The sequence below is a fragment of the Bos taurus genome, chromosome 3 (genome assembly GCF_002263795.3).
Source record: "Bos taurus isolate L1 Dominette 01449 registration number 42190680 breed Hereford chromosome 3, ARS-UCD2.0, whole genome shotgun sequence".
NCBI classification, from domain to species: domain Eukaryota; kingdom Metazoa; phylum Chordata; class Mammalia; order Artiodactyla; family Bovidae; genus Bos; species Bos taurus.
Genome location: NC_037330.1, coordinates 9709758 through 9734893, shown reverse-complemented (window position 1 = coordinate 9734893; position 25136 = coordinate 9709758). Strand labels below are relative to the sequence as shown.

Here is a 25136-nt window from a genome sequence, read left to right as displayed (position 1 = left end):
GTCACTCACTCCCTCAGCACGTCCTGTGGCATGAGTGGCCTTCAGTCCCCTCCGCATTTCACCCCCAACTCTGCACCCTGCCACGGCAGCTACATTAAGTAGCATTCACAAGATCTGATTTGGGGAGGATGACCAAGACTTAAGCAGAGGGTGAGGAATTCATATTGATCACTGGGCTTGGGAAAGAGCAAGAACATAAAATTAAAGGTCTTTGCCAGGAGAACAGGAGGAGGGGAGGGTAATATATGTGTAGGGGGCAGCAGCCCAGGACAACAGTCCAGAGAGAAGGTGTGAGACATGGAAATCTATGGGTAAGGGATAGACAGGACTCTAATCCCAAATACAAACAGGGGTCAAGAGTCTCAACCTCTGCTGTTTTTTAAAAATATTTATTTTTACTTTATTGAATTATTTGGTTGCACCAGGTCTTAGCTGCCGCACACGAGATCTTTGATCTTCATTGAAGGATGCCAACTCTCTAGTTGCAGCTTGCAAACTCTTAGTTGCAGCACATGGGATCTAAGTTCCCTGACCAGGGATCCAACCTGGGTGCCTGCACTGGGAACATGGAGTCTTAGCCACTGGATCACCAGGGAAGTATCCAGACCAACGCTATTAATCCAACTGAGTTGCCATCTCTATGGGGCAGGCACCAGAGGCCCAGAGCAACTGGCATCAGGGAGATGATGGAAAGGTCACCAGGCTCAACTGAGACCCAGAGTAGGATTGCACTGGGGTGCTTCATAGCTCCCTGTGCAGGACAGTCGGTAGATTAACATCGGGTGGGTGAGTCGCTTAGTGAACTCATTGGCCAGGGTGTAAGGAGGGTATGAAAGCAGAAGAATTGGTAGGAATAATAGGAATAATACCACATTCATGCAGAGTTCTTGGTGCCTGAAATTTCCCATTCAGGAGTCACAGCTTCATTTAGATTAAAAGGAATCTCTCACTCTTCTTATTGAAGTGTAAATGTTATGTGTGTTGGTGGGGAATGGGTTAGGCGTGAATAATAACGTACCAACACCGCATTGTGAGGAGGTCTTTTAGACTCACTTTCTTCTCCAAAGGCAGTTGTGGAAAGCAGGCGGCATGGAGGGGGTCACCTAGAAGGGAAGGAAAGGCAAGAAAGCAGGTTTTGCCAGAGTTACCCAGTGAAAGACTACACAGCTCCTCCAGAGTGGAGTCACCCGGTTTGACTTTATTGCCAGACAATCATCCCTCTGGGAGCATGGCCCTTGAGATGCCCGCCCTTTGATCCCCTGGGAATAGATGAGCCTGGGGAGGAGGAAGTTTCCGCTGGGGCTGAGAAGAAGCAATGCTCAGGACAGGGGCCCCCAGGGGCCATCAGCTCAGGCTGGGGCCAGGCCGCCCCTTCCTTCTCAGTTTCATTCTGTCTCTCTTGAGTTTCTTCATTCTCAGCACTTTGCCTCTTGTCTGGACTCGGATGAACCAGAAGCCCATGGCCAGAGTTCCAAAAAGCAAGAGGATGAGCAGTCCCTTGGCCAGAAGACAGAAGGAAGTGGAGGCCTTCTCCAAAGGGTAGCCAGGATCTGGGGCAGAGAAGGCAAGGAGAGAGGGGCTTACCAGAGGGAAGGTCTGGATTTAGGGGAAGACACCCACCCCAAATTCCACCGAGGAGGTCTCAGGTTCACTGTCAGCTGATTCCTTGGCAAGTATCTCAGGGATGTATATTCTTTTCACAGAATCTCGGAGGTTGTGATCTGGGGAGTAATCTCAACCTAGAAGGGACTAGAAGGGACCTTCCCAGCTTCCAAGCTGTGAGCACAAGGAAAAGGGAAGCCCCTCCCCAATCCAGGGGTCAAGTCTGTACGGGAGGGGTTAGGTTCTAGACTCCACGTTCTCTCCTGAGGAGAAGGGTGTGGTCACCCTGAGACCCTGCAGTGACTCGGGGACTGTCTCTGGGACCCTGGTACCTGCACAGAAGGACCCAGCTTGGATGGGACGGGAAGTGATGTTGCTGACAGGGTTGCTGGCCCTGCAGGTGTAAGAGACAGCCTTGTCCCCAGGCCTCCAGAATGCTCTGAGGATGGCGCCTTCATGGGCTGCGTCAGCGCCATCTTCCCAGGATATCCAGGTGTAGGTCACGTCCAGGCCCGCATTCTCTACAGAGCATATCAGGGATATATTACAGGCACCTTCTTCCCCAGGGATCTCAAACTTCACTGTCATGTGAGGCTGTGACAGGTGTTCTAGATGAAGGAGAAACACAAAGGCCCTCTAAGTAATCAGGGACTGGCTCCGTTTTCCTAAATTCTTCGACACTGGGGTACTGATGCTGCCCACTGAGACCTGCTTCACCTAAACGAGGAAGGAGCCAAACTAACAGCACCCAGCCACCATCCAACCTGTGGTTCCCAGGGCAGCTGCCAAGATGACGGAGCTGCTGTTGGCATCTTCTACCTCTGCTTTACGCCTTGCCTTCTCTCTCTTACCTTTGCACCCCACCTTCCTTCAAACTCTCCTGCCTCTTTGATCCTAGAAAATATTATCACCCTCCTGAGGGCACTTTTAATTAGTGTATGCACGATTCAAGGTAGAATATCAGTCAATGTCACAAGCATTAAGAGGGAATTTGGGTTCAGGTAGACAGGAGACCCTGATTAGTAGCCCTCAAATTAAAGAGGAGGATAAAAGGCTTAGGAATGGAGGTGGCAGGACTTCCCTGGTGGTCCAGTGGTTAAGAATCCACCTTCCAGTGCCGGGGACTTGAGTTTGATCCCTGATTGGGGAAGTAAGATCCCACATGACACGTGGCAACTAAGCCAGGGCACCACAGCTCCTGAGCCTGTGTTTTAGAGCCCCTGTTCTGCAACAGGAGAAGCCCCTGCTCACCGCCGTGAAGACCCAGTACAGCCAATAAAAAAATATATATATATATGGAGGTGGCATTCATGCCCAGGACGCAAAATCTCATAGGAACAGAAAGGCTTCCTAAGAGGTCTGTAGGGAAAGCCCCTGACTCCTTTCACAACAATCCACAGACACTGCTCAGAGCCCAGGGCCTTGCTACTCCAGGTCACTTTACCTGCAGGTGAGGTCAGACACACTGGAGACAGAATGCTTTCCAGTCCCAGGCCCTCAAGCCGAAACCCCGAGTCCTAAGACCCTTGGGCCTTTGTGTAGGAATCTCAGGAGAGTCAGAAAAGGCAGCGCTATGGTTCCCAATAAACTCACGATAGACGCGCAGATTGTACTGCTGCATGGTGGAGACCTGGGACGTTCTCAGGTTGACTTGAGCTTGGTAAGATCCTGAGTCCTCCCAGCTCAGATTTTGGATGTGGAGGGAGTAGGTGGGCTCCAGGAAGCTTACTCGGCCGTCATAGCGAGGGTCGGTCACCATGATGGTAGCCGGATGTCCCTCTTTCTCTGGCACCACAGTGGCAAGCCTTTTGTGGGAGGACCAGATGATGTTCTCAACCTCCTCATCAAATGGCATTTCCAGGGGCAGGCTGATGGACTCGTGAAGGATCCCAACCACTTCCTCAGGATCCGCACCATCTCCAGAGTACCCTTCAGCTGCAGATAAAGAAAGAAAAGATTAGGACCTCCTTGGTGGTCCAGCGGTTAAGGATCTGCCTTGCAATGCGGGGGATGCAGGTTCAATCCCTGGTCAGGGAACTGAGATCCCACATGCTGGGGAACAACTAAGCCTGAGCACCACAACTACGGAGCCCATACGCCACAACGAGAGATAATTCGTGCACGTCGACAAAAGATCTGCATGACTCGCAATGAAGATCCCATGTGCTGCAACTAAGACCCCATACAGCCAAGTAAGTAAATAAATAAATAAAACTTCAGAAAGATGGAAACAACGCAAGTGGTGTCTCTGGGCTGCTGAGACTGGCGGTGGGGCGTGGTCTCAGTCTCAGTTGAGTAGTTTCTGTGACTCACAATCAATCTCATCCTCCAACTGCCTCTTCTGGCTCTAGCTCTTTGCTGCACCTGACTCGAGCACCTACCAGGGTTGGGTTTCCATCTGTACCTCACCCTCCAAGTTCTCTCTTCTCCATTTGCTGTCCTTGGGGTTGCTCCCCTTCTGTATCCACAGGTATCCTTATCTCTTTTTACTGCACTAAAGTCACACCCTAGTCCTCTGTACTCCAGAGGAGCTGAAGGACTCAGTCCAAGAGGCAGCGACTTGCTAGCCCAAGGCCCAGCAGAACAGGAGCACAGAGAGGAAATGAGACACTCCTGTTCTGAAGCTGGCAGTCTGTCTCACCTTCCTGGGACAGCACGAGGAGGAGCAGCCACAGAAGTGCTCGCATGCCAGTAGCCTGTGTCCTGGGAGTGTGGCCTGGTCAGCCCTGGAGGCTCTAAGGAAGGCAGGCTGACAAGATGCTGCTGGAGGCAGACTCACAGTCCTGGGGAGAGGGAAGTGGTTCCCCCAGCTAGCTGTCCTCTAACTTCCCCATCTCACCAAGCCCCTCCCTGTCCATCTTGGGAAGACATCTCTCCAGCCTGATTGGCAAGGTGGTTTACCCACTGCCTCATGTTTCCTGTCCATAGTACTCAACTGAAATCTCACTTCCTAAATGAACCCTTCCTAGATGCCTGCCCCCTGTATTCCCAGGCTTCCCAGACTACCACCTCCCCCAAGCTCTTCAAACACTTTCTATCCACCCTGTGATTTGGCTCTCAGGATACTCTGCCTCAGATCTCCCTTGGCAGTTCCTATGTTGCTGTGATCATTTGATCTTATAAACATCTTTATCTCCCCAGGCAGACTCCATATTTTGGGACATCTCTCTATGTCCTACTGATGCTGGTTCCCATGCTAGACACATTTAGCGCCCAACTGATATTTTTGGCATGTATGAATGAAGGAAGTTTTTCTATTTCAAGTTAGCTAGGTTCCCATTTGAGAGACTATTCATAGGAAGAGAAATTTTGACTTCTTCCCCCAACCCCAAGTTCCATGGGGTTGCAAAGGGTCAAACACGACTGAGTGACTAACACTTGGTTTAGACCAGAAAGCCTATCTATGTTGTCAATATTATCAAAAAATATTAAATCATTCTGTGAGAATATGAAATGAACTAAGCTCTAGGAAATCTGACAATCAGAGCTGTCCAGGACACAATGGGTAGCCTTTGAAAGTACTTTCTGTCCTTCGTATTCAAACTAAGATTGGACAATCTTGGATTGTTGAATATTCTACAGCATGTCTGGCATCCATGGGTGCTCAGATGGGATAATCTTTAAGTTTCTTCTAGTACTCAATTCTATGAGTCTTGCTGTAATCAGGAGCAAGAGTGATGCCCTTAAGATGAAGGGCACAATTAGAGGCAGATATGTGCCAATATCCCATACTTTCGATGATCAGATTTGACACTCAGTTAGGTATTTATTGAATAGCTTCCTTGGCCCAGGCACTGTCCTAAGTGCTGGGTGATTAGCAGTGACCAAGAATTTTAGATCATGGCTTTATGGATAGCAGAGGCCAACAACTGACCACAGCCAAGTAACCGCAAGTTTGATGAGTCTTACCAAAGGGAAACTGGGGGGACCTGTGACAGAGGGATTTACCAAAGCTGAAGTCAGGAGGGTTGGGGAAAAGCTTTCGAGGAGAAATGATTTTTAAGCTAAGACCTCAAGGATGAGTAAGATATGCTAAGGGAAGACAAGAATGAAGCAGACAGTTCTTAAAGTTCAATTTATATAATTATCAAATCTTGGGGGTTGGGGTTTTTTGAAAATGTAGATCAGGTCTCAGTCTGAGTATGAAAACTTTTTTAACATAATCTCATTTAAAAATAGGTTCGATGCAGGATACAGGAAGCTTGGGGCTGGTGCACTGGGATGACCCAGAGGGATGGTATGGGGAGGGAGGGGGGAGGGGGGTTCAGGATGGGGAACACGTGTACACCCATGGCAGATGCATGTTGATGTATGGCAAAACCAATACAATATTGTAAAGTAAAAAAAAATAATAATAATAAATAAATAAATAAAAAGGGGAAAAAAAATAAAAAAATAAAAATAGTATTAAAGCAAAGAAGAAAAAAAATTCAGTTGAAAAGATGAGCATAAGTTAGGTTCTCTGAGAAGCAGATGATGGAGTTAGGAGTAAAAGAGGTTTAATCTGTGTGGGCGAGGGAGGGTGAGGGGAACATAAAAGATAAAATGGAAGGGAGCAGAAATGAGCAAGGAGAGCCTGGGACTGTGATGCTGAGCAGACAGTCTCACTAACTCAGCAGCGAGCCCTGGCGTGGAGCTCCCACATTCTCACCATGCACGGCCATTGGCTGGGGCTGCCCAGGAAGTGCATGGGTCTCTCGTGGGTCCTGCACGTGCTGCAGCTGGCGGCTGCCAGCTGACTGCACCCCTTGAAGCTGAAGACGAGTTCTCTCTTCAAAAGAGATTCAGGGGCACCTTCAGGGCCACTGCAGTGAATATGCTGATCAGACAAAAGGTGACTATGGGCAGATTGATTAAACACCTGTCTCCATAAATGGTACATTATACTTATTGAGCAGAGAGAAATAATTTCCATCACTTCCTCCCGCCCCCAACCCACCCTCACTAAGCCCTCCAAGTTCAGTGTGGAGAAAGCCCTTCTCCAAGTATGATTTTCAAGTGCCCCGGAAGTCTGATTTTTCATTCTGGCTCATGGATTGCGACCCAAATGCGGCTCCATTTCCATCTCTCACTGCCTCTTCACTCTTACTCAGTGGGGTGATCTTCCCCTGTGACAGATGAGAACCTCGGCTTTGGTTTTCTGCTCTCAGTTCAGAAATGAGAACTTCTTTCCCATGTAATATACAAAATTCTAAACTTACCTAGAATTGAGCAGTCTCGCCTTGCCCTGGCTTATGTCTGTTTCAGGCTAAAAGCTTACACAGGAGAGTGGGAGAAGCCCTGCTCTCTGCTCAGCTTCACTCTCCCTCTGCTTTCTTCAACTTGCCCCCACCCCAATTCATGTTCCCCCATCTCCAGGAGGGTGGGCAGGGAGGGGAGAGGGTGGAATCGTTCTCACCCAGCTGAGTGTCTTTGCACTCTGTGAGTCTGGCAGATGGTTAAGAAGGACTCCATTGAGGATCAGTTTTGTGGGTTTTTACACGTTTCTGCTGGTTCCTTCTCTCTATTCTTGACCCAGGAAGGATGCGTCTCTATTCTGAGTCATCCTTTGAAAGTCTTTCCTCAGCCCCTGGACATCTAGTTGTACATCTCATCTCCACCCGTCGCCCCTTCAACTGTCCCTATTGTATGGCACTCAGGCCTACCAAGCAGCAGGCTGTGTCTCACAGGTGGTCCTCAGTTGCCCACCTAAACATTCCTAGCTTTGACAGATTCTGAGATCTATAGCATAGCACCACCTTCCTGGCTGCCTCATGGGAGTCCCATCTTACTCCACAGTTGGTTTTAATTCTCCAAAGCCTGATTGACACTCCGGTCCCCTTGGACTCTCACCTGCAGGCATGCATGTCAAAGCTCACAGTGTCCTTTCCCTGAAGACCCCTCCTTTGGCTGCTGGTCAGACATAACATCGTTTATCCTTTGGGGGATAAGGTGGGATGTGTGTGTGCTCAGCCACTCAGTTGTGTCTGATTCTTTGCAACCCATGGACAGTAAGCCACCAGGTTCCTCTGTCCATGGGATTATCCCAGCAAGAACACTGGAGTGAGTTGCCATTTCCTCCACCAGAGAATATTTCCCACCCAGGGATCAAACCCGTGTCTCCTGCAGCTCCTAAACTGGCAGGTGGATTCTTTACTGCTGAGAAGCCCATGAGACGGGAAATGACAATGAAAAGTTCTTTCTAAAGAAATCTCTTTCTGGCACTCCCCGGCAGTCCAGTAATTAGGACTCTGCACTTCCAATGCAGAGGGCAGAGGTTCCATCCCTGGTTGGGGATCTAAGATCCCACCAGCCATGTGTTGCAGCCAATAATAATAATAAAATAGAAAAAAAGGAAACCTCTTTCTGAGCTCCCTCTCTCCATAGATGAGGGAGATTCCGAGAGTGATGACTCAGGTTCTCCTTCATTCTGGTTGTAAATTTCACAGAGGGAGGTCCCCCGTGTTGCCTTTCATCTCCCCATTCCTGTCCCAGGGACACCTCAGTGAACCACGGCAGGGAGAGTTCCAGCTAACACAGAGGATCCCCTTACCGCAGTCTTTGACCCAGCTGATTTCTGCAGCACAGTGGTGGACAGTTCCAGGACTGTGACCTCCACCCTGAAGTTTGTACCTTTGCTTTTCTGTTTCAGGGTTTTCTCTGCAGCAGTGGAATTGCATCAGCCCAGGTGCAATGCAGCCAAGAAGTGCAGGGGAGTGCACAGACCCCAGAGGTAACCCCTGGAGTCAGTGGAACACTGAGTTGACGGATAAATGCCCCAGCCTCCCTGCCCTTCCTCCCTGCCCTTTCTTTATTCCCTGCCCAGGGATAATCCTGAGGCTTGTTCTTCAGGGTTTTTCAGCCCACAGCAATAACCAACCACGAACACAACTTTTATGGGCTTTTCTCCCTTCTCCACCTCATGCTCCTCATTCTTTCATATTGGCTTCCTGGATGGTCTCCCAGAAAGACTACCTCCACCCAAGTTCTTGCCAAAGGTCCCGTTTTGGTTGAACCTAGGTTGTTGTACTATTATATATGATAAAGTAGTTGAGCCATTCAAACTTAGATCCACTGTATCCTCTGCCTGGGTCTTTAGAGGAAATAAGTTAATGAGATATAAGCCTCCCATTCCAATTCTCTTGATGTAACAGCCTTGGGAAACCATGGGCTGGTGAAAAGCTGGTCCTGCTCTGATGAAAGGATGGGGAGATAATAAAGGGTCAAACCTTTGATCAGGCTTTGTCTTAGCTTCTCATCAGATCTGGAAAGACTAGGACCCACACAGCAGAGCCATTAGCTGTGTGGGTAATGGCTGTGTGGGTAATTAGCTGTATGGGTAAGTTTCCTCTCACAGCAAAGCACATTGAGACTTACATGTGTCTTCCATTCCATCAAGGGAGCTGCCTGTATGCTTGATACAATATTTACCTTTTAAAATTTGTTGTTGTTGCTGTTCAGTCACTAAGTCATGTCTGACTCTTTGCGACCCCATGAACTGCAGCACTCCAGGCTTCCCTGTCCTTCACTGTCTCCCAGAGTTTGCTCAGACTCACGTCCATTGAGTCAGTGATGGTTTTAAATGTCAGGGTTAAAAGAGTGATTATTCAATTGAAGGTGGCTGGAGAGAACTACAACAGTTCGAAAATTGTTGAAGGGCAGCCAGAGGAGCCATTGTGACGCAGAGGAGAAAGGAGTGTCCCTTGTGAGGGACCAGCCTGGGCAGGATCCCTGGGGTGGGAGAGAGCAGAGTACACTGAGCGTCCTGACCAGGTGGGGCCAAGGGGGAGGTGGCGAAGAGCAGAGAGGGGGCTCCGGAGGCACCCTGGAGACAGCTCACCTTAGAGCTTCAGAGACCTGCTCAAGAGCTTAGAAATCATAGTCTCTTAAAAAGCTTACTTTGACAGGCAGGAGAAATAAAGGCTAGAGGTGAAGAGAAAAGGGGGTAGAGGGAAACTTTATTGCTGTCGTTGACTTGCAGTGTTGTGTTATTTTCTGCTGTACAGCAAAGTGATTCAGTTATACCTATACATGCATTCTTTTTCATATTCTTTTCCATTATGGTTCACCAAGGATATTGAGTGTTTCCTGTGCTGTACAGTAGGACCTTGGTGTTTATGCTATTGACTTTTCTTTTTTTTAATGGGGGAGATATGAACATATTTAAATGCTGAGAAGAGAAGAAAGTGGGGAGTGGAGCTGCAGAAAAGAAAGGAGATGGTCAGTGGAGCTAGGCTGCCCCCATCGTCCCCAGAATATCAGAATATCAGAATCCCAGGGAACTGGGATTCAGGACCCAGAAAAAAGAACCAGCCTTAGACTGCAAAATGGTCCTTCTTTACACAAGAAAAGATGATCAGAGACGCAGGCAGATTTGTCTGTGGCAAGGAGTGAAGGGGAGTCCTGTCTGGTGGTTTCAATTTTCTCTGTAAAGTGAAGGTGTCAACTAAAAAAGATGTACCACGTGAGAGTTGAGAGTTAAGTTTCACTTGGGGGCAAAATGAGTGCTGAGGGCTTCCCAGGTGGCACCAGTCATAAAGAGCCTGCCTGCCAATGCAGGAGACATGAGAAGCAGGTTCAATCCCTGGGTTGGAAAGATCCCCTGGAGGAGGGCACAGCAACCCAGTATTCTTGCCTGGAGAATCCCATGGACAGAGGAGCCTGGCAGTTTACAGTCCATAGGGTCGAAAAGAGTCACACAACTGAAGCAACTTAGCACGCACCCATGAGGGCTGTAGCCCGGGAAACAACACCTCAGATTGCTCCGAGAAACCCTCCAAAGAGGTACTGGGGGAAGGTCAATATACAAGATTTTGGTGAAGGGGGAGTTCAGTGCAATCAAGCACTCATTTTACAAAAGGTTTTCTGCTAGTCACAAGGAGCTGATGTCATCATGATGGGATTTAGTGCTTTTCTACCTATAAGGAGATGCATGAAATCAGTTCCTGAAAACATCCGTCTAAAGGCCTGGTCCACCAGTCTCCCTGGAGCACAGAGTGCCTCGTTCCCCACTGTGAACTCCCTTCGGGGAGTGTCGAAGTTCAGCAGCTGTAGCAGCACGAGGGTCAGTCTCCGCAGAGGTAAATGCCCTTAGCCAGCACCAGTTCGTGGTTGACAGAGGCCAAGTTCTCTGCTGAAACTGAAGGCTGAAGTGTCTGTGTCAAGGGCAGGACAAAGTTTGAAACAGATGCAGTGACTCTGTGTCCAGGCTTCTTGGGACAGCCCGAGTTTAAGTCTGCTGTCCTGGGCTAATTATTAATTGTGTCCCTTTTCACTCTTAGAAAGTATCCTGGTTTGTAGGGTAAATTATGTGATTACTCCAAAACAGGAGCAAAACCTTAAAAAAAGAATCATAGTCAAATAGCTAACCTTTAAGAGCTCAAGGCCACCCTTAGCTTTTCTGGTCACCGCGTGTCCCTGAAGTTCTAGGGGAAGGTAGTGGGGTGGGCAGGGCGAAATGAGAACACATCTGGAACCAAGCTGCTTGTGCTGGAAACTTCATCTGCAGAATGGGATCCACACAACATCTGTTTGTGGGGCAGTTGTGAAAATGAGGTGAGATGATGCCTGGAAAGCCCTTAGCACAGACGGGCACACAGCAAGAGCTCAAAGAATGTGCGTTGCAGTTATGACTAAAGTTTAAGTGTTGAGAAGGTGGACTTGGGAATTGTGAAGAACTGCAGCCTCTTTGTACTGGGCCAGGGTCTGTGTCTATTGAAGAGAATACTACGGAGGAAGTTTCTAGCATAAGACACGTGAATAGACTTTTCCCCAGCAGCGTAAATCAGCCCCTGGTCTGAGGACACAGAGGGCGTTGCTGCCGGCAGGTTCAGCCCAGCTTGGTGTTTTCCATACCCCTTCCTGCGCATCATGTACAGAGAATCGCAGCATGCTGGGCTGAGTCCCTTGAACTCCAAATCCCTGAGTGGTTCCTAGGTACACACACCCTTCCCTCAACTTGCCTTTTCAGCACCATGCGTCTGCCTTTCTTAAAATCAACTCCCTGCCATATGTTCTGCTTCCCCTCATGCTTATCATTCTCAACGTGTAGGTTTTGCATCTTCTGCATCAGAATCATGCAGAGGGCTGTTTACAATGCGGATGCCTCGGGCCCCCACTCCAGATCCAGGGACTCAGGGTGGGGTCGGGAGGGAGTGATGGCTGCAAACCCACCTGCCCTTTCAGGTCCTCAGGGGATTCCGCTGTGTGCTACAGTCTGAGAATGCCCCACGCTGCCTGCTCTTCTGTTTCACTGAAACAGAGAGGAAGTTCCCCAGCCAGAGCTGCCTTTGTCTCCAATTACAAAAGGTTTCTTTCCCCCTGAGTAGAGCCATGAAATGCTGCTCTCTGGGGCTGGGCTGCCTAGAACATGAGACAACTCTGGGGGCTTGGGACCTGTCCTCCCGGAAGTCTCCCTGGGAATTGGGAAGCCCTGTGTCCAGGACGGAAAAGGAAAGCAGGCCCAGGCCAGAGCTTCAACCCAAGACGTCCACCTACATTTAGTCCTTGACATGTGGGCGTGCTGATGCAGAACTTGCTTGAAAACAGGAAAGAAAAAAGTTCACAATCTACTAATCTTGTCCAACCTGTTATTTAAAAAACAAACAGAATGAGTGGTGGAGGAACTTCTGCAAGGCCACATGATTGAGGCTGAGACCCAGGTCTCCTGGAGCCTTGGGGGCAGGACTTTACCTGACGAAACTAATTTTGGATGTAACAGAACTCTGTCTGTGATGTCCCAACACAGAAAACCCTCAGTGAATGTTAGTATTGCTGCTGTCATTATTAATTTGTATTTGTATTCATTTGTTGTTGTTAACTTGTATTTGAGACTGGAGGCGCTCAAAGAGAGCCCGAGGGGAACAGAGGGGGATGCCCTGAGCGATGCCAGCTGGACGCCCAGGCAGCTCTGCACAGAATGAGTTATACTCTTCTCAGCAAATTCAGCACTGATCAGGGGCCGGCTCTGCAGACCGCCAGTTCATCGATGTGCCAGGGATGATCAGAATCTGGGAGGCTGCCTCATCTTATCAGGACAGTCATCAACTGATATATAAAATCAGCCACTCATCCTACAAATATTTAGGAATTTCCAACAAAGTACCAGGCACTAGATGTGCACCACAGCAGTGAGCAGGAAACATGGAGCTCACATCCCAGTTCCGGGTGGGCTGCAGGGAGATAGGCAGTGCACAGCACACGAATACACAACAACGTCAAGGGATAAAGTACCGCAAGGGAAAGCAAAACAGGATGAAGCGACACAGAAGGAGCCCCCAGGGGTGGGGGAAGGCAAGAAATATACCTCATTGAAGGGGTTCTGATCAAATAGATCAGTTTCAGTTGCACTGCCCTGACATTTCTTCCCTGTACAAGGTGTGAGCAGGAGGCAGCCCCGGGGAGCAAGGTGTTAGAAGACAAGAGATGGTGGTCCCTGGTGGTCCAGTGGTTAAGACCCCCTGCTCCTAATGCAGGGGGCCCAGGTTTGATCCTTGAGTCAGGGAACTAGATCTCATATGCCACAATGAAAGATCCTGTGTGCCACATCTAAGATCCAGAACAGCCAAATTAATTAATCAATTGATTTTTTTTTTTTTTAAAGAACACAGCAAAAAGAAAAGAATATAGGAGATGAGCCATGATGCAAGAATTTGATGACAAATGTCCATCACTCACGTGAAGGACTAAGGTTAGTTAGGGGAAGCTGGATGAAGGCTATACAAGCACTCTGTAAATCTGTAAGTCTAAAAGGATACCTCAAAATAAAAAGTTTTTTTAAAACCTAAAAATAAAATGTTTGGTGACAGCCTGTTGCATCCATTTCTGTAGTGAGCTCCTCCTCCACTGCTGTCCAGATGACATTTTCTAAGCAAAACTCAGGTGGTCCTGTCAGGGCTTACTTTCAAGACTCTCCTTGCAGTGAGTCACAAGGAGAGTCCTCCATACCACATTTTTCTTAGAAAAATGCATCTCATTTTTTTAAGAAGGTAAATACTTTCATTTGATCATTTGTTTCTTTGGATTTGCACATCTCATCTCTGATCCACTAAGCAGTGACTTAGTGACAACACTTTTGAAACTCAGAAAGCAGTCTCATTTTCTCCTTTTCTGTGGCTACCAACACCACCTCCCACCACATACACATTAGATACTTTTTCTTTTTACATTTTTATTTATTTATTTTTGGCTGTGCAGGGTCTTTCTCTGCTGTGGCTCGGGCTTTCTCTCGTTGTGGCGAGCGGGAGTGCAAGGGCTGCTCACTGTGGTGGCTCCTCTTGTTGCACAGCACGGGCTCTCGGGCACTTGAGCTTCTGTAGTTGTGGCACATAGGCTTCGTTGCCCATTGGCATGTGGAATCTTCCCTGACCTGGGATCAAACCCGTGTCCCCTGCATTGACAGGCAGATTCTTAACCACTAGAACACCAGGAAAGCCAAGATGTTTTTCTTGATGAAGGCTGCAGGTCTTCCTTTATCAGATATAAAATACTTTCAACAGGAAAACCTCCGTTTCCCTATCAAATTCCCTCAAAGAGTTTCTCTCTTATAACTGTTTCTTGACACCCCACAGTCAAATCCCCTGTCAGGGTTCAATCTTTCTTCCCAGGGGAGAGAGGGGCTGTCTGAAGTCTTGACCTCACAGCACTGAAGGTGGCTTGAATTTCAGCCATGGGATTGCGCCACAGGATCTCTGTGATCTGAGAGCTTTCCTTCCTCTGAGGGGAGAACAGCCTGGTGACGGAACACCAAGAATGGAGACATTTTCTCCCAACCTGTGGAAATGGCTAAGGAGTTGGGGAAGGCCTCGGGGATCCCCTCAATGCGCGAGAAGAGGAAATAGTGACAGAGAAAGGGAACTAGAGAATTAGGAGTAGGCACTGCTAGCAGCTGCTCTGCGGGTGGGGGAAGAAGCAGTGGAGAGGAGAATTGTCCTGGACTGATGGTTCCGACACTGGGATAGCCAGACTGGTGGCTCCCAGTGCAGTGACAAGGAGTACTGCCCCTAACTCTTTGCTTTTCTAAAGCTCATCTGATCAGGTGTTCCCTAACAGCTATGCAATCCAGCCCTTCCTTTAGAACAGTGGTTTGTGAACTTTAGAAATATCCACACAACCCCTTCCTCAGAGGAAATATTCCGAGAAACCCAATACAGGAAACAGGTAAAGGTGCACTGCTCTGGTGGAAGTTGGAGGATGGAGCCTCTCTCACTTTAAACCCCAAGGCCACTCCTTGGAGCCCTGAGGGTTCTGTGGAGTTCCTCTGCTCAGGGGTGGCAGACGGGCAAATAAATGGGACAGAGTGAGCAGGTGGAATAGCCATTCCCTTCTTCAGGGTGTCTTCCTGACTCAGGGATTGAATCCCAGTCTCCTGCATTACAGGCAGATTCTTTACCATCTGAGCCACCGGGGAAGCCCTCAGAACTTCTAACACAGTTCAAACAGAATGGTTGGAATTTCACCTACTTACTTACCTATTGGACGAAAGACTTTCCTTTTTAAAAAAAGTGTCTGCTACTCAAAATCCTTTAAAATAGTGTTTATCACCCAACTTGGAGCCTTGAAAACACAAAAGGATACCTTATGCTCCTATAAATAGGCATGATTTGCTTTGACAAAGGTCCTCAAAGTTGGGCTAAAGGGATTTTGTCCCCACTGAGAATTACTAACCCCAGTTAAATGGGATGATCAGAAAACTGAACCCCAAGCCACATTATATATGAACCCACTGCAGGCCAGTAGCCTGTGTGGACATTTGTTATAAAGTAGGAATATTCAATGGGGCTATGGCAAATGGGGCTTGTTGATTAGTTGCTCAGTTGTATCTGACTCTTTTGCAACCCTATGGACTGTAGCCATCCAGGCTCCTTTGTCCACGAGATTTCCCAGGCCAAGAATACTGGAGTAGATTGCCCTTTCCTTCTCCAGGGGATCTTCCCCACCCAGGGATCAAACCCAAGTCTGCACTGCAGGCAGATTCTTTACTGCTGAGCCACTGGGGAAGCCCTGGAATACGGGGCTATCTGTTGCTAAAGACACTGCTCACTATTAGCACACGGTGTCATCTTGAGAAAAATGTCTCCCAGTGTCGGGAATGGCAGGGCCCAGGGCCGTTTCCCTGAATGGTCTTGTAACCATAGAGCTGACCTCACTATCCGCTTGGAGTTGCTGCTATGAGAGTAGAGAGACACTTGGGTGGCCTCTCATGGCCAGGATAGAATATAAAGCATGCAATTTGGATACCGTCTTTGTTCCTGGCACCAGCTTATCTTCCTACCCTGCTTTCTTCTAATCTCATTCTCCTAATTGATTAATGTCTCATCTTGCCACGTTGAATGCATTTTGTAAAACATGTGTGAGAGTTTAGTCAAGCATACAGTTAGAGAGAACACAAGACCAAGACCATCCTCCCTTCTCACACCAATTGCAAATTTCAGAGGTTCCCCCAAACCACTCTCAGTTTCACACACTGAGAGCTTTTATGCTGCTGCTAAGTCACTTCAGTCGTGTCCGACTCTGTGCAACCCCATAGATGGCAGCCCACCAGGCTCCCCCGTCCCTGGGATTCTCCAGGCAAGAACACTGGAGTGGGTTGCCATTTCCTTCTCCAATGCATGAAAGTGAAAAGTGAAAGTGAAGTCGCTCAGTCGTGTCTGACTCTTCGTGACCCCATGGACTGCGGCCTACCAGGCTCCTCCATCCATGGGATTTGCCAGGCAAGAGTACTAGAGTGGGGTGCCACTCATAGGTTAAAATCAGCCTAGCAAGGACATGCAGAGGCCCAGGAAAAGTACCAAACATGTCCTCTCCCTGTGGAATCCTAGGACAGTGTTATGCTCTTGGCATCAGTATGTGACATTACTCACAGAGAAGCTCACCCAAACCTTGGTGCCATTTTTCTGGTGTCTTGATGACATACAGCCCTCATGGCTGACCTTTAGTTTCTAGTCCTTACAAAAGTTAGGGGAGAGAAATGATACTGCATGGCCCAAAGCCCTCATCATAGATCACACTGTTAGACGGTCTGGTGGCCAAGGTCCCCATGCAAACAAAGACATGCTTATCAGACCTGATATTCTAAAGGTCCAAAGATTGTTTCCCAGTAGCCAATAGCAAAGGCCGGACATCTCTTTGGGAAAGTTAATTCTTCATGACACAGTGTGTTAAATTCATTTTTTCCAGCAAGGAAAGAAGGAATGAATCAACCAATCAAATTGAATCGGTCCAAACATGACCAGACTCCTGAGTACAGTCCCCGACTGACAATAATGCCACAGGAACAAATCAAGGTGAGGGTCTCCAGCAGGGACTGGAGCCCACAGCCTGAGCCCTTCCCAGGGCTGGTCATGCTCCTCGTGGTACCCAGGACTGGAAGAGGGAGCCAGGGTTGCTGCTCTACCCTGAGTGAGGGGAGGAGAGACAATGCCCTCTGAGGCCAGAGAAGGCAAGGGAATGCTGATGAGATGGAGGTGGGTTCAGACAGGTGCCATCTTCTCCAGACGGAGCAGACTAAGATAAGCCCATATGCAGTAAAATGTAGGGGTTCTGGCAGCTTTGCAGAACTGTTTGGGAAGGATACCGAATCAAGGTCACAGTTGGCATTGAGAGTCCAGGGTCTCAAAGCCACTCTCACAAGCCTTCAGGCAGCACCTGGGCAAAGCAGCTGCCATTTCTCCCCTGCTACTCTGGGGAGTCCCAGGAAGAGGAGACCTGTGTTTCCTGAAGTACATCCAGGCCATATGGCCACAAGGCCCCCTTTGCTGGGAGACATGCAGACAGTGTGACAGTCCACCCCAGCAGCAAAGGGGAGAAGGCAGCGCAGCCAGTCCTGGGGAGAGGGCATCAGCAGGCCCGGGGAGAAATGGGGCCAAGCTGTGGTTGGGGGGCCTCCCGTGGGTCTCTAGAGCCCATCTGCACCTGGGACTCCAGCTCCTGACTCTCTTGTCACGTCCCTGTGTATGCTTCAGTTGAACTCTCCACCCTCTGCTCTCCCTCTAACACATGCTGTCTTAGTCAGCTCAGGCTCCCATAACAAAATGCCACAGACTGGGAGGCTTAAAGATCAGAAATGTAATTTCTTAAAGTTCTGCTGGCAAGAAGTCCAAGATCAGGATGCCAGCAAGGTAGCTTCATGCTGAGGCCTCTTCTCTTGACTTGTGGGTGGCTGCCATCTCGGTGTCCAGTACTCTTGCCTGGAAAATCCCATGGATGGAGGAGCCTGGTAGGCTGCAGTCCATGGGATCACGAAGAGTCGGACACAACTGAGTGACTTCCCTTTCACTTTTCACTTTCATGCACTGGAGAAGGAAATGGCAACCCACTCCAGTGTTCTTGCCTGGAGAATCCCAGGGACGGGGGGGCCTGGTGGGCTGTCGTCTATGGGGGTCGCACAGAGTCGGACACGACTGAAGAGACTTAGCAGCAGCAGCAGCAGCAGCCATCTCAGTGTATCTTCACATGACATTTTCTTTCTGCAAGTCTGGGGAGAAAGAGGGAGGAGGGGAGGGAGAGGGTAAGAAAGGGGAAGAGGAGGGGATGGGAGAGAGGGAGAGGGAGGAGGCTTTCTGGTGTCTCTTCTTACAAAGGCACCAATCACATCATGAGGGCCCCACCCCTATGATCTCATCCAACCCTAATTACCTTCTAAAAACCACATCTCCAAATATCACCATATTGGAGGTTAAGCCTTCAACCTATGAATTTGAAAGTTACACAAACATTCAGTTTATAACACACACTCTATGGCCTATCCACAGGAGACAAGTTGTCTGTGTCTCACACCAAAATCCACATGCCTCAGATTTACTGAGATCTCAGGAAAATGGTTCTCTAGAGGGTCCATAGCATCTGCAACTGTAAGAAGAGGGCCCATCTTACTGCTCATTTTCACGTGACCTGAGGTTCTTCTCCTTCTACACATCTCTCTCGTCCAAGCTCCCCATACTCTGGGCCCAGCATGGGGCTTGGTGAGAGGAACACAGAGGAGTGAAGTCTGACCCTAGTCAGCTTGCTGGGGCTCAGAGCCCAGCTGGGGGACAAGACCTACCATCCACGCGAGTGTCTCAGGCTCACTCGTCTCTCTGGAGACACTGTTCCCAGCCTCGCAGGAGTAGTTCCCAGCATCCTGCTATGACATCACCAGGAAGAGGAAGGAGGTAGCTCCACCATGGGGAGCCGCATGGTTCCACGGGATGTCCCCACTGAGGTGAAATGAGTACAGGATCGGAGGGGAGCCCCTCTGGACCTCACAAAGGAGCTCCGCCTCATTCCCCACAACTAGGCTGGTGGTTCTCAGGGTGAGCAGGGGACGGACGGGACACTGGAGCTGGGGAGCCCACAGTTGGGAAGGACAGTGACTACCCAGGCTCCTCCCTTAGGGACCCCCCCACCCCAGCACTCCCAGGGGCCCCACTGCCCACTGCCCTCTGCCAGGCTTCTGAGTAGTGTCTCTCCCCTCCCCCAGTCATGCCACTCCCTGATCTCCAGCTGAAGGCTCTGTTTCTGCACCCTGCCACCCTCAAGGGCCACCTCATACCAGCAAAGCCTGGAGTCTCCCTCCTTGGCTGCTAGGAGGCAGAGTTATGTTGAGGAGGTAGAATCTAGAAAGCTAAATATGTATACACACACACATATGTGTGTGTATATAACACAGCAAAAGAGTGAAAAACAACTAAATGGTTTATTAATGGAGACCCCAGTTAAACAATTATGGCCCAGCCATATAGTGAAATACAATGTAGCCATGAGGAAGAGGTAGGTCCCTAAATACCAAATGGAATGAGCCCCAGGATAAAGTCTTAGTGAAAGAAAATTAAAACAACGTGTGGATCCTTGTGCACAATATACCTCTACTTGTATAGATTTAGATATAAAAAGACATGCATGTACGTATTCACACATCTATAAGTTTGTGTAGGCATATTAGATCTTTAGAATACAGGGGGGTAGACTGGGTAACTCGTGGACTAGGCTTGGGAAAAAACAGTTTTCACAATGTGCTTCTTTGTTCTTTATAAACATTTTCTAATGCTTTTATCACGTTCACATTTTTTAAAGATTTATTTTATTTATTTATAGCTGTGAGGCATACGGGATGTTAGTTCCCAAACCAGGGATTGAACCAGAACCCCCTGCAGTGGAAGTGCAGAGTCTTAACCACTGGACTGCCTAGGAAGTCCCAACTTGTTTTAACAAAAGGCTAAGTAAAACAAAAGATTCTAACCTTTATTTCCGATTTTCCATCCTCCCATAAATCCCTGCCACCTGAATTGCCTGAGCAGAGATCTACTTCCTGCAGCTGAAGATCCTGGGAGCTGAGTCACTAGATGAATAGGGAGGATGCTGGGAAAGAGGCAAGGAACAGACTGTGAAATTAAGAATCTGGGCAACCCCAGCTTAGGCAGAGCAGGATGAGTAGATGAGCAGACTGACAGCTGATGATAGGCTTGCGTTCTTGCTGGTGGCAGAAGACAGGAGAGACACAAAGCAGAGGTGGGCCTGTGTCCCTGGAGTTACAGGCCGAGGTCCCACGTGAAGCTGGGGGACACGCAAGGTCAGCAGACGCAGTCTTCCCTCAGAGACACAAACAAGGGTTTATTGCCAGAATTTGGTTCTGGCATCTTTCTCTCTTCAGTTATGGGAAACATCCATTGTGTCCTGTCCGCTGAGCTCCCAGCAGAACCACTCACAGCTCCAGCTGGCAGGACTGGGACTTCACTTGGAGAGGCCTGGAGTGAATGGGATAGAGTGGCTGAGAGGGAAAAGCTGAATGTGCCTAGGCACAGATGTTTGTCACTGGGCTCTCAGAGGAGGCGGGGGTTCAAGGCCATTCGCAGAAGGGAAGAGACCCTGAGACCTCCCTGCCTTGACATATGGCACACAAGCACCAGCTCAGCACTGTAGAGCCAGCCTTACCGACTGATCAGAGTCAGTGGCCGTAGAGGCCTCAGTCAGACGGCTTTCCCCTCAGACATTTCCACCCAGGGTTATCAGAAGGGGATGCGAACACCGCCATAAAAACAAAAACAACAGGGATGTGAAGCTAAGGATGCACCAAACTTTCCATCACAGGGCTCTGCAGTGGAGAAAAGTGATGGGCGTTAGACTTGACAATAAGGATTTCCTGACAAAAGAGACTGAACATGGGTGAGTCCTGAAGGATGAGTGAGCCCCCTTACTCCCTCTTCCTACACAGATTTGGAAAGTGCCAGCTCCCACTACTGCACCATCCCTAACTGGTTATGGCTTCCCAGGTGGCGGACTACAGTCCATAGGGTCACAAAGAGTCAGACACAACTAAGCATCTGAGCATGCATGCAACTGTATCCTGAGATGCTTCGTAGGAACATTTCCATACAGCACCTGGTTGTCCTGGCTTTAGGGTCTCCAAGGAGCAAGGGTCTTTCCTGCTCCCCGTCTTTCCTGCTTCAGAAGGAATGAGGCAAGGAAGTCAGACGAGACTTGACAACCAGTCCTCTCAGAAGTGGCAAGCAGGATAAGACTTGAGGTAGCGGTGGAGACTTTAGAAAGGAGAAGTGATTTAGGGTCTGTTATGAGAGTAAATGTGGATCTTCATACAGGACATCAGACCTGATGAGGTGGATCTCAGCAGGCAGAAAGGACTTCTCATCTCTTAGGAGCCTGGTTTCAACTCGAAGGAGATCAATGGATGTTTGTAGTCACCTAGGTGACACATTGGAGAAGGAAATGGCAACCCACTCCAGTGTACTTGCCTGGAGAATCCCAGGGACAGCGGAGCCTGGTGGACTGCTGTCTCTGGGGTTGCACAGAGTCAGACACGACTGAAGCTACTTAGCAGGTGACAGATGCTAGGATGGCATCCACACAGGCCAGGAACTAAGAAGGGAGGCAGCTAAAAATGCCTAAATTATATCTTACAAGACAGATTCGTGGTACTTTTTAAGTTTCCCTTTTACTTACCCTGAAAAGAAAGTGGAAGTGCTAGTTGCCTGTTGTGTCTGACTCTTTGCCACTCCATGGACTGTAGCCCGCCAGGTTCCTCTGTCCATGGGATTTTGCGGGCAAGAATACTGGAATGGGTAGCCATCACCTTTTCCAGGGGATCTTCCCAATCCAGGGATCAAACCCAGGTCTCCTGCAGTGCAGGTGGATTCTTTACTGTCTAAGCTATCAGGGAAGCCCTTTACTTACCCTGCTGCTGCTGCTGCTGCTAAGTCGCTTCAGTCGTGTCCAACTCTGTGAGACCCCACAGACGGTAGCCCACTAGACTCCCCCGTCCCTGAGATTCTCCAGGCAAGAACACTGGAGTGGGTTGCCATTTACTTACCCTAGTTTCTAGTAAATTCTTGTCTAAAGGTTTCAGCCCAGCTCAGCCATGTGTTGAAGAGGAAGCAGAGCTCTCTAAAACTCAGTGTGGTGGACACCGGGAGTGGTAGTCAAAGAGAGGCCCCAAGAGAAGGTGAACCTCAAAAGCAGAGGCTGTGGCCCAGTTGCTCCCCCGCCTGCCCCCCGCCCCGACCTCTGCACCGTAAGATTCTTGTTGCAGACCCAACTTCAGCGATTGTGAAGGTGTAGATCAAGCAGTGACTGGCTCTCTCCTCTTGTAGGAAAGGGAGTTTCTCTTACTCCAATCCATCTTTTTTCCAAGCTGACCCCAGAGAAGACTTCATTTGACTATGTGAAAATACAGATAACTTTTGGTTTTAAGGAATAGAGGATTCACTTATGCTTATTTATCACGAGGCTACTACCTGAGCCTTGAATGTCATTAAATACATCTCATCAATGCTGGCAGTATTGTTTCCTTTTATTAACTTCTGTTTGGTCTTGTTTGGTTTTCCAAGTTTTTGGCTGTTACTTGGTGTGACTGTTAGGTAAAAATCCTTGCAAAATCAATGTGGTAGGAGGAAGCTGTCATATTGGTTACAAATCAGGAGAAGTAGAAGGCTACCTAGGTGGTAAAGTTTGAGTTGTTTTAGAGAACCCTGTCTCTCAGACCCCACCCCCAACATGAAAGTCCACTGATTCCTTTTTTGATTGCCACTACTTTCCTCCAAGTTCTTCTTTAATATGCAAATACTGCTAGGAAGATAAGAGGAAACCTCAACATAGCTCTGTTTAAAAACTGTTCTAATATGTTTGTAAATGTTCAGGGGGAAAAAAATGTAAATCTCCTTGGGTAAGCAGGCTTAGATGAAGCTATGAGCTCATTTTGGTAAATGTGCAAGCTTAGGCATTTAAAGCAAAGAGATTTACATCAATCTAAACTTCCAAGGCCAGGAGTTCAGCATCAAAGTATGGTAGCCAAAAAATATTTTATTAACTAGAAGAGACTCTCATGGGACTCTTTATCATGAATGACCTAGAGAAAATAACATAAGGCAATATATTTTCTACCTCAGTTTAACTCAGCAAAGATCTACTTCATTCTACTATATGTAGCACACTATGGTGGGTGTGACTTGGGACACAGGATTGCAGGTAACAGTCCTCTTTCCCAGGCAGTCTACCACGCAAGACAAAATACAAACGGAGACACAAAGCAAAGCGTCAGAGTACTGGGAGAGCTCAGTGAGGGGAGAGAGCCTGCCCAGTTGCAGGATTCAGCTGGTATCAAGAAGGGATTTAGAGGCAGTTATCAGGAAGATAGATTGTATGTGAAAGAGTTGTCATTAAGGAAGACACAGAGATAGGAAATCACAGGAATATTTTAGGCCATATCAGATGGTCAGGTCTGGATGGAACATAGAATAACAGTGGGAAGTTAGTGGAAAATGAAGATGGGAGAGATTAGAAACCTCTGAGCAAGACCGAGGCAAAGGAAGTTTAGGGCCTATTTACATTAAGTCTTCTGTTCTTTCCCATGTCTACTTTCAAGAGCTCAGCCCTAACCACCCACTGGAACAATAAATCCTAGCACACTTCCAGGACAGGCTTCTGGGGCATCTCTCCACAATGAGCTGAGTCTTTGGTTCTACCCTTAGAAAGACTCACCTCACATAGCTCAGTGTTTGTCCTTTGGCCACTCTTCCCAGCCTCTTCCCATTTACCATATCCCAAAACTTTCCACAAGCCTAGATACCTCTCAGCCTCTTGTCCTTTCAGCCATGACTACCTTTGTCCTCTCTTTATAGTGACTAGTGATAGACATTGCCCATGTGCCAGGCTCTCCTTTGACAGCCAACAGAGTCTCCTGAGGATTAAGTGCTAATTGGAGATCCAGCCCTATTTAATATGTATACTTCTCACTCTCCAACTCTTATGTCTTTCTCCATCACGGTCTGTGTCCACGTCTCCTGGACCCATCTGATTCTCCTTTTTCTTGTCAGATGGCAGAAGTAGGAATCACAGGAAGGAGCAGCAACACATACACCAAAGGACTAGGGCCTCTTAATTTGTGAGAGAGTTGCAAGGATGAGATACCCTCTGTTATGTGCAGAATTGTGCCCACCCTCCCCACTACTCCATTCATAATTGAATTCTTAACCCCTAATATCTCTGGAGAAGGCAATGGCATCCCACTCCAGTACTCTTGCCTGGAAAATCCCATGGATGGAGGAGCCTGGTAGGCTGCAGTCCTTGGGGTTGCTAGGAGTCGGACCCAACTGAGCGACTTCACTCTCACTTTTCACTTTCATACACTGGGGAGGGAAATGGCAACCCACTCCAGTGTTCTTGCATGGAGAATCCCAGGGAGGGGGGAGCCTGGTGGGCTGCCATCTCTGGGGTCGCACAGAGTCGGACACGACTGAAGTGACTTAGCAATATCTCCGAATGTGACTGTATTTGGAGGTAGGATTTTTGAAGAGGTAATTAAGGCAAAATGAGGCTCTTAGGGTGGGCTCTAATCCAATATGACTGGTGTCCTTATAAGACAAAAAGGTTAGGACCCCAAGGCTGCTTGTGCATGAGGGGATGACCCTATAAAGAAGCAACAAAAGTTTGGCCATCTGCAAGCCAAGGACAGAAGGTCAGAGGAAACTAACTGTGCCAGAACCTTGATTTTAGACTTCCAGCCTCCAGAATTGTAAGAAAATAAATTTCTGTTGTTTAAGCCACCTAGTCTGTGGCATTTTGTTATGGAAGCCCTACCAAACCAATAGACCTCCCAAGACCATGTTGGAGTGGATGACTGGAAAGATTTTTTACATTATCAGTGCCTACAAAAATCCATAACATTCTTCAGATGAAATCAGCTCTGAGGACTTCCCTGCTGGTCCAGTGCTTAAGAATTTGCTTTCCAATGCAGGGGACACAGGTCTGATCCCTGGTCAGGGAACTAAGATCCCACATGCTGCAGAGCAACTAAGTCCATGTGTCACAGCCACTGAGCCCTAAAGCTCTAAAGCCCTTTCACCATAAAAAGAGAAAGCCTTGCCCTGCAGTGGAGACCCACCACAGCCAAAAAGAAAGAAAGAAGTTAGTTCTCTCCTGGAACACCAGCAAAATTTGCCACGCCCTGAGACTTGCTGTCCTGATACCCTGGGCACAACTGACTGGACCAAGGATCAAGGTCTCTTTAGACCCATGTGTTTATGGGAGAGCTTCTATCATAGAGTTACTAGGTTTCCCAGTTAGAT

At 48.4% G+C, this 25136-nt stretch overlaps 1 protein-coding gene across 2 annotated transcripts in view; it reads right to left on the bottom strand.

Moving 5' to 3' along the window:
- Positions 1 to 1178: 1178 nt before the first annotated feature.
- Positions 1179 to 25136, bottom strand: part of SLAMF9 (SLAM family member 9) — a 29043-nt gene continuing 5085 nt past the window's right edge. The window contains 4 exon segments of one of the 2 annotated variants that reach the window (NM_001302662.1): positions 1180 to 1550; positions 1935 to 2210; positions 3196 to 3537; positions 4244 to 4299. In NM_001302662.1, coding sequence (NP_001289591.1) covers positions 1345 to 1550; positions 1935 to 2210; positions 3196 to 3537; positions 4244 to 4289 — 870 coding nt within the window. In that variant the 5' untranslated portion in view covers positions 4290 to 4299 and the 3' untranslated portion in view covers positions 1180 to 1344. 2 annotated transcript variants of the gene reach the window in all.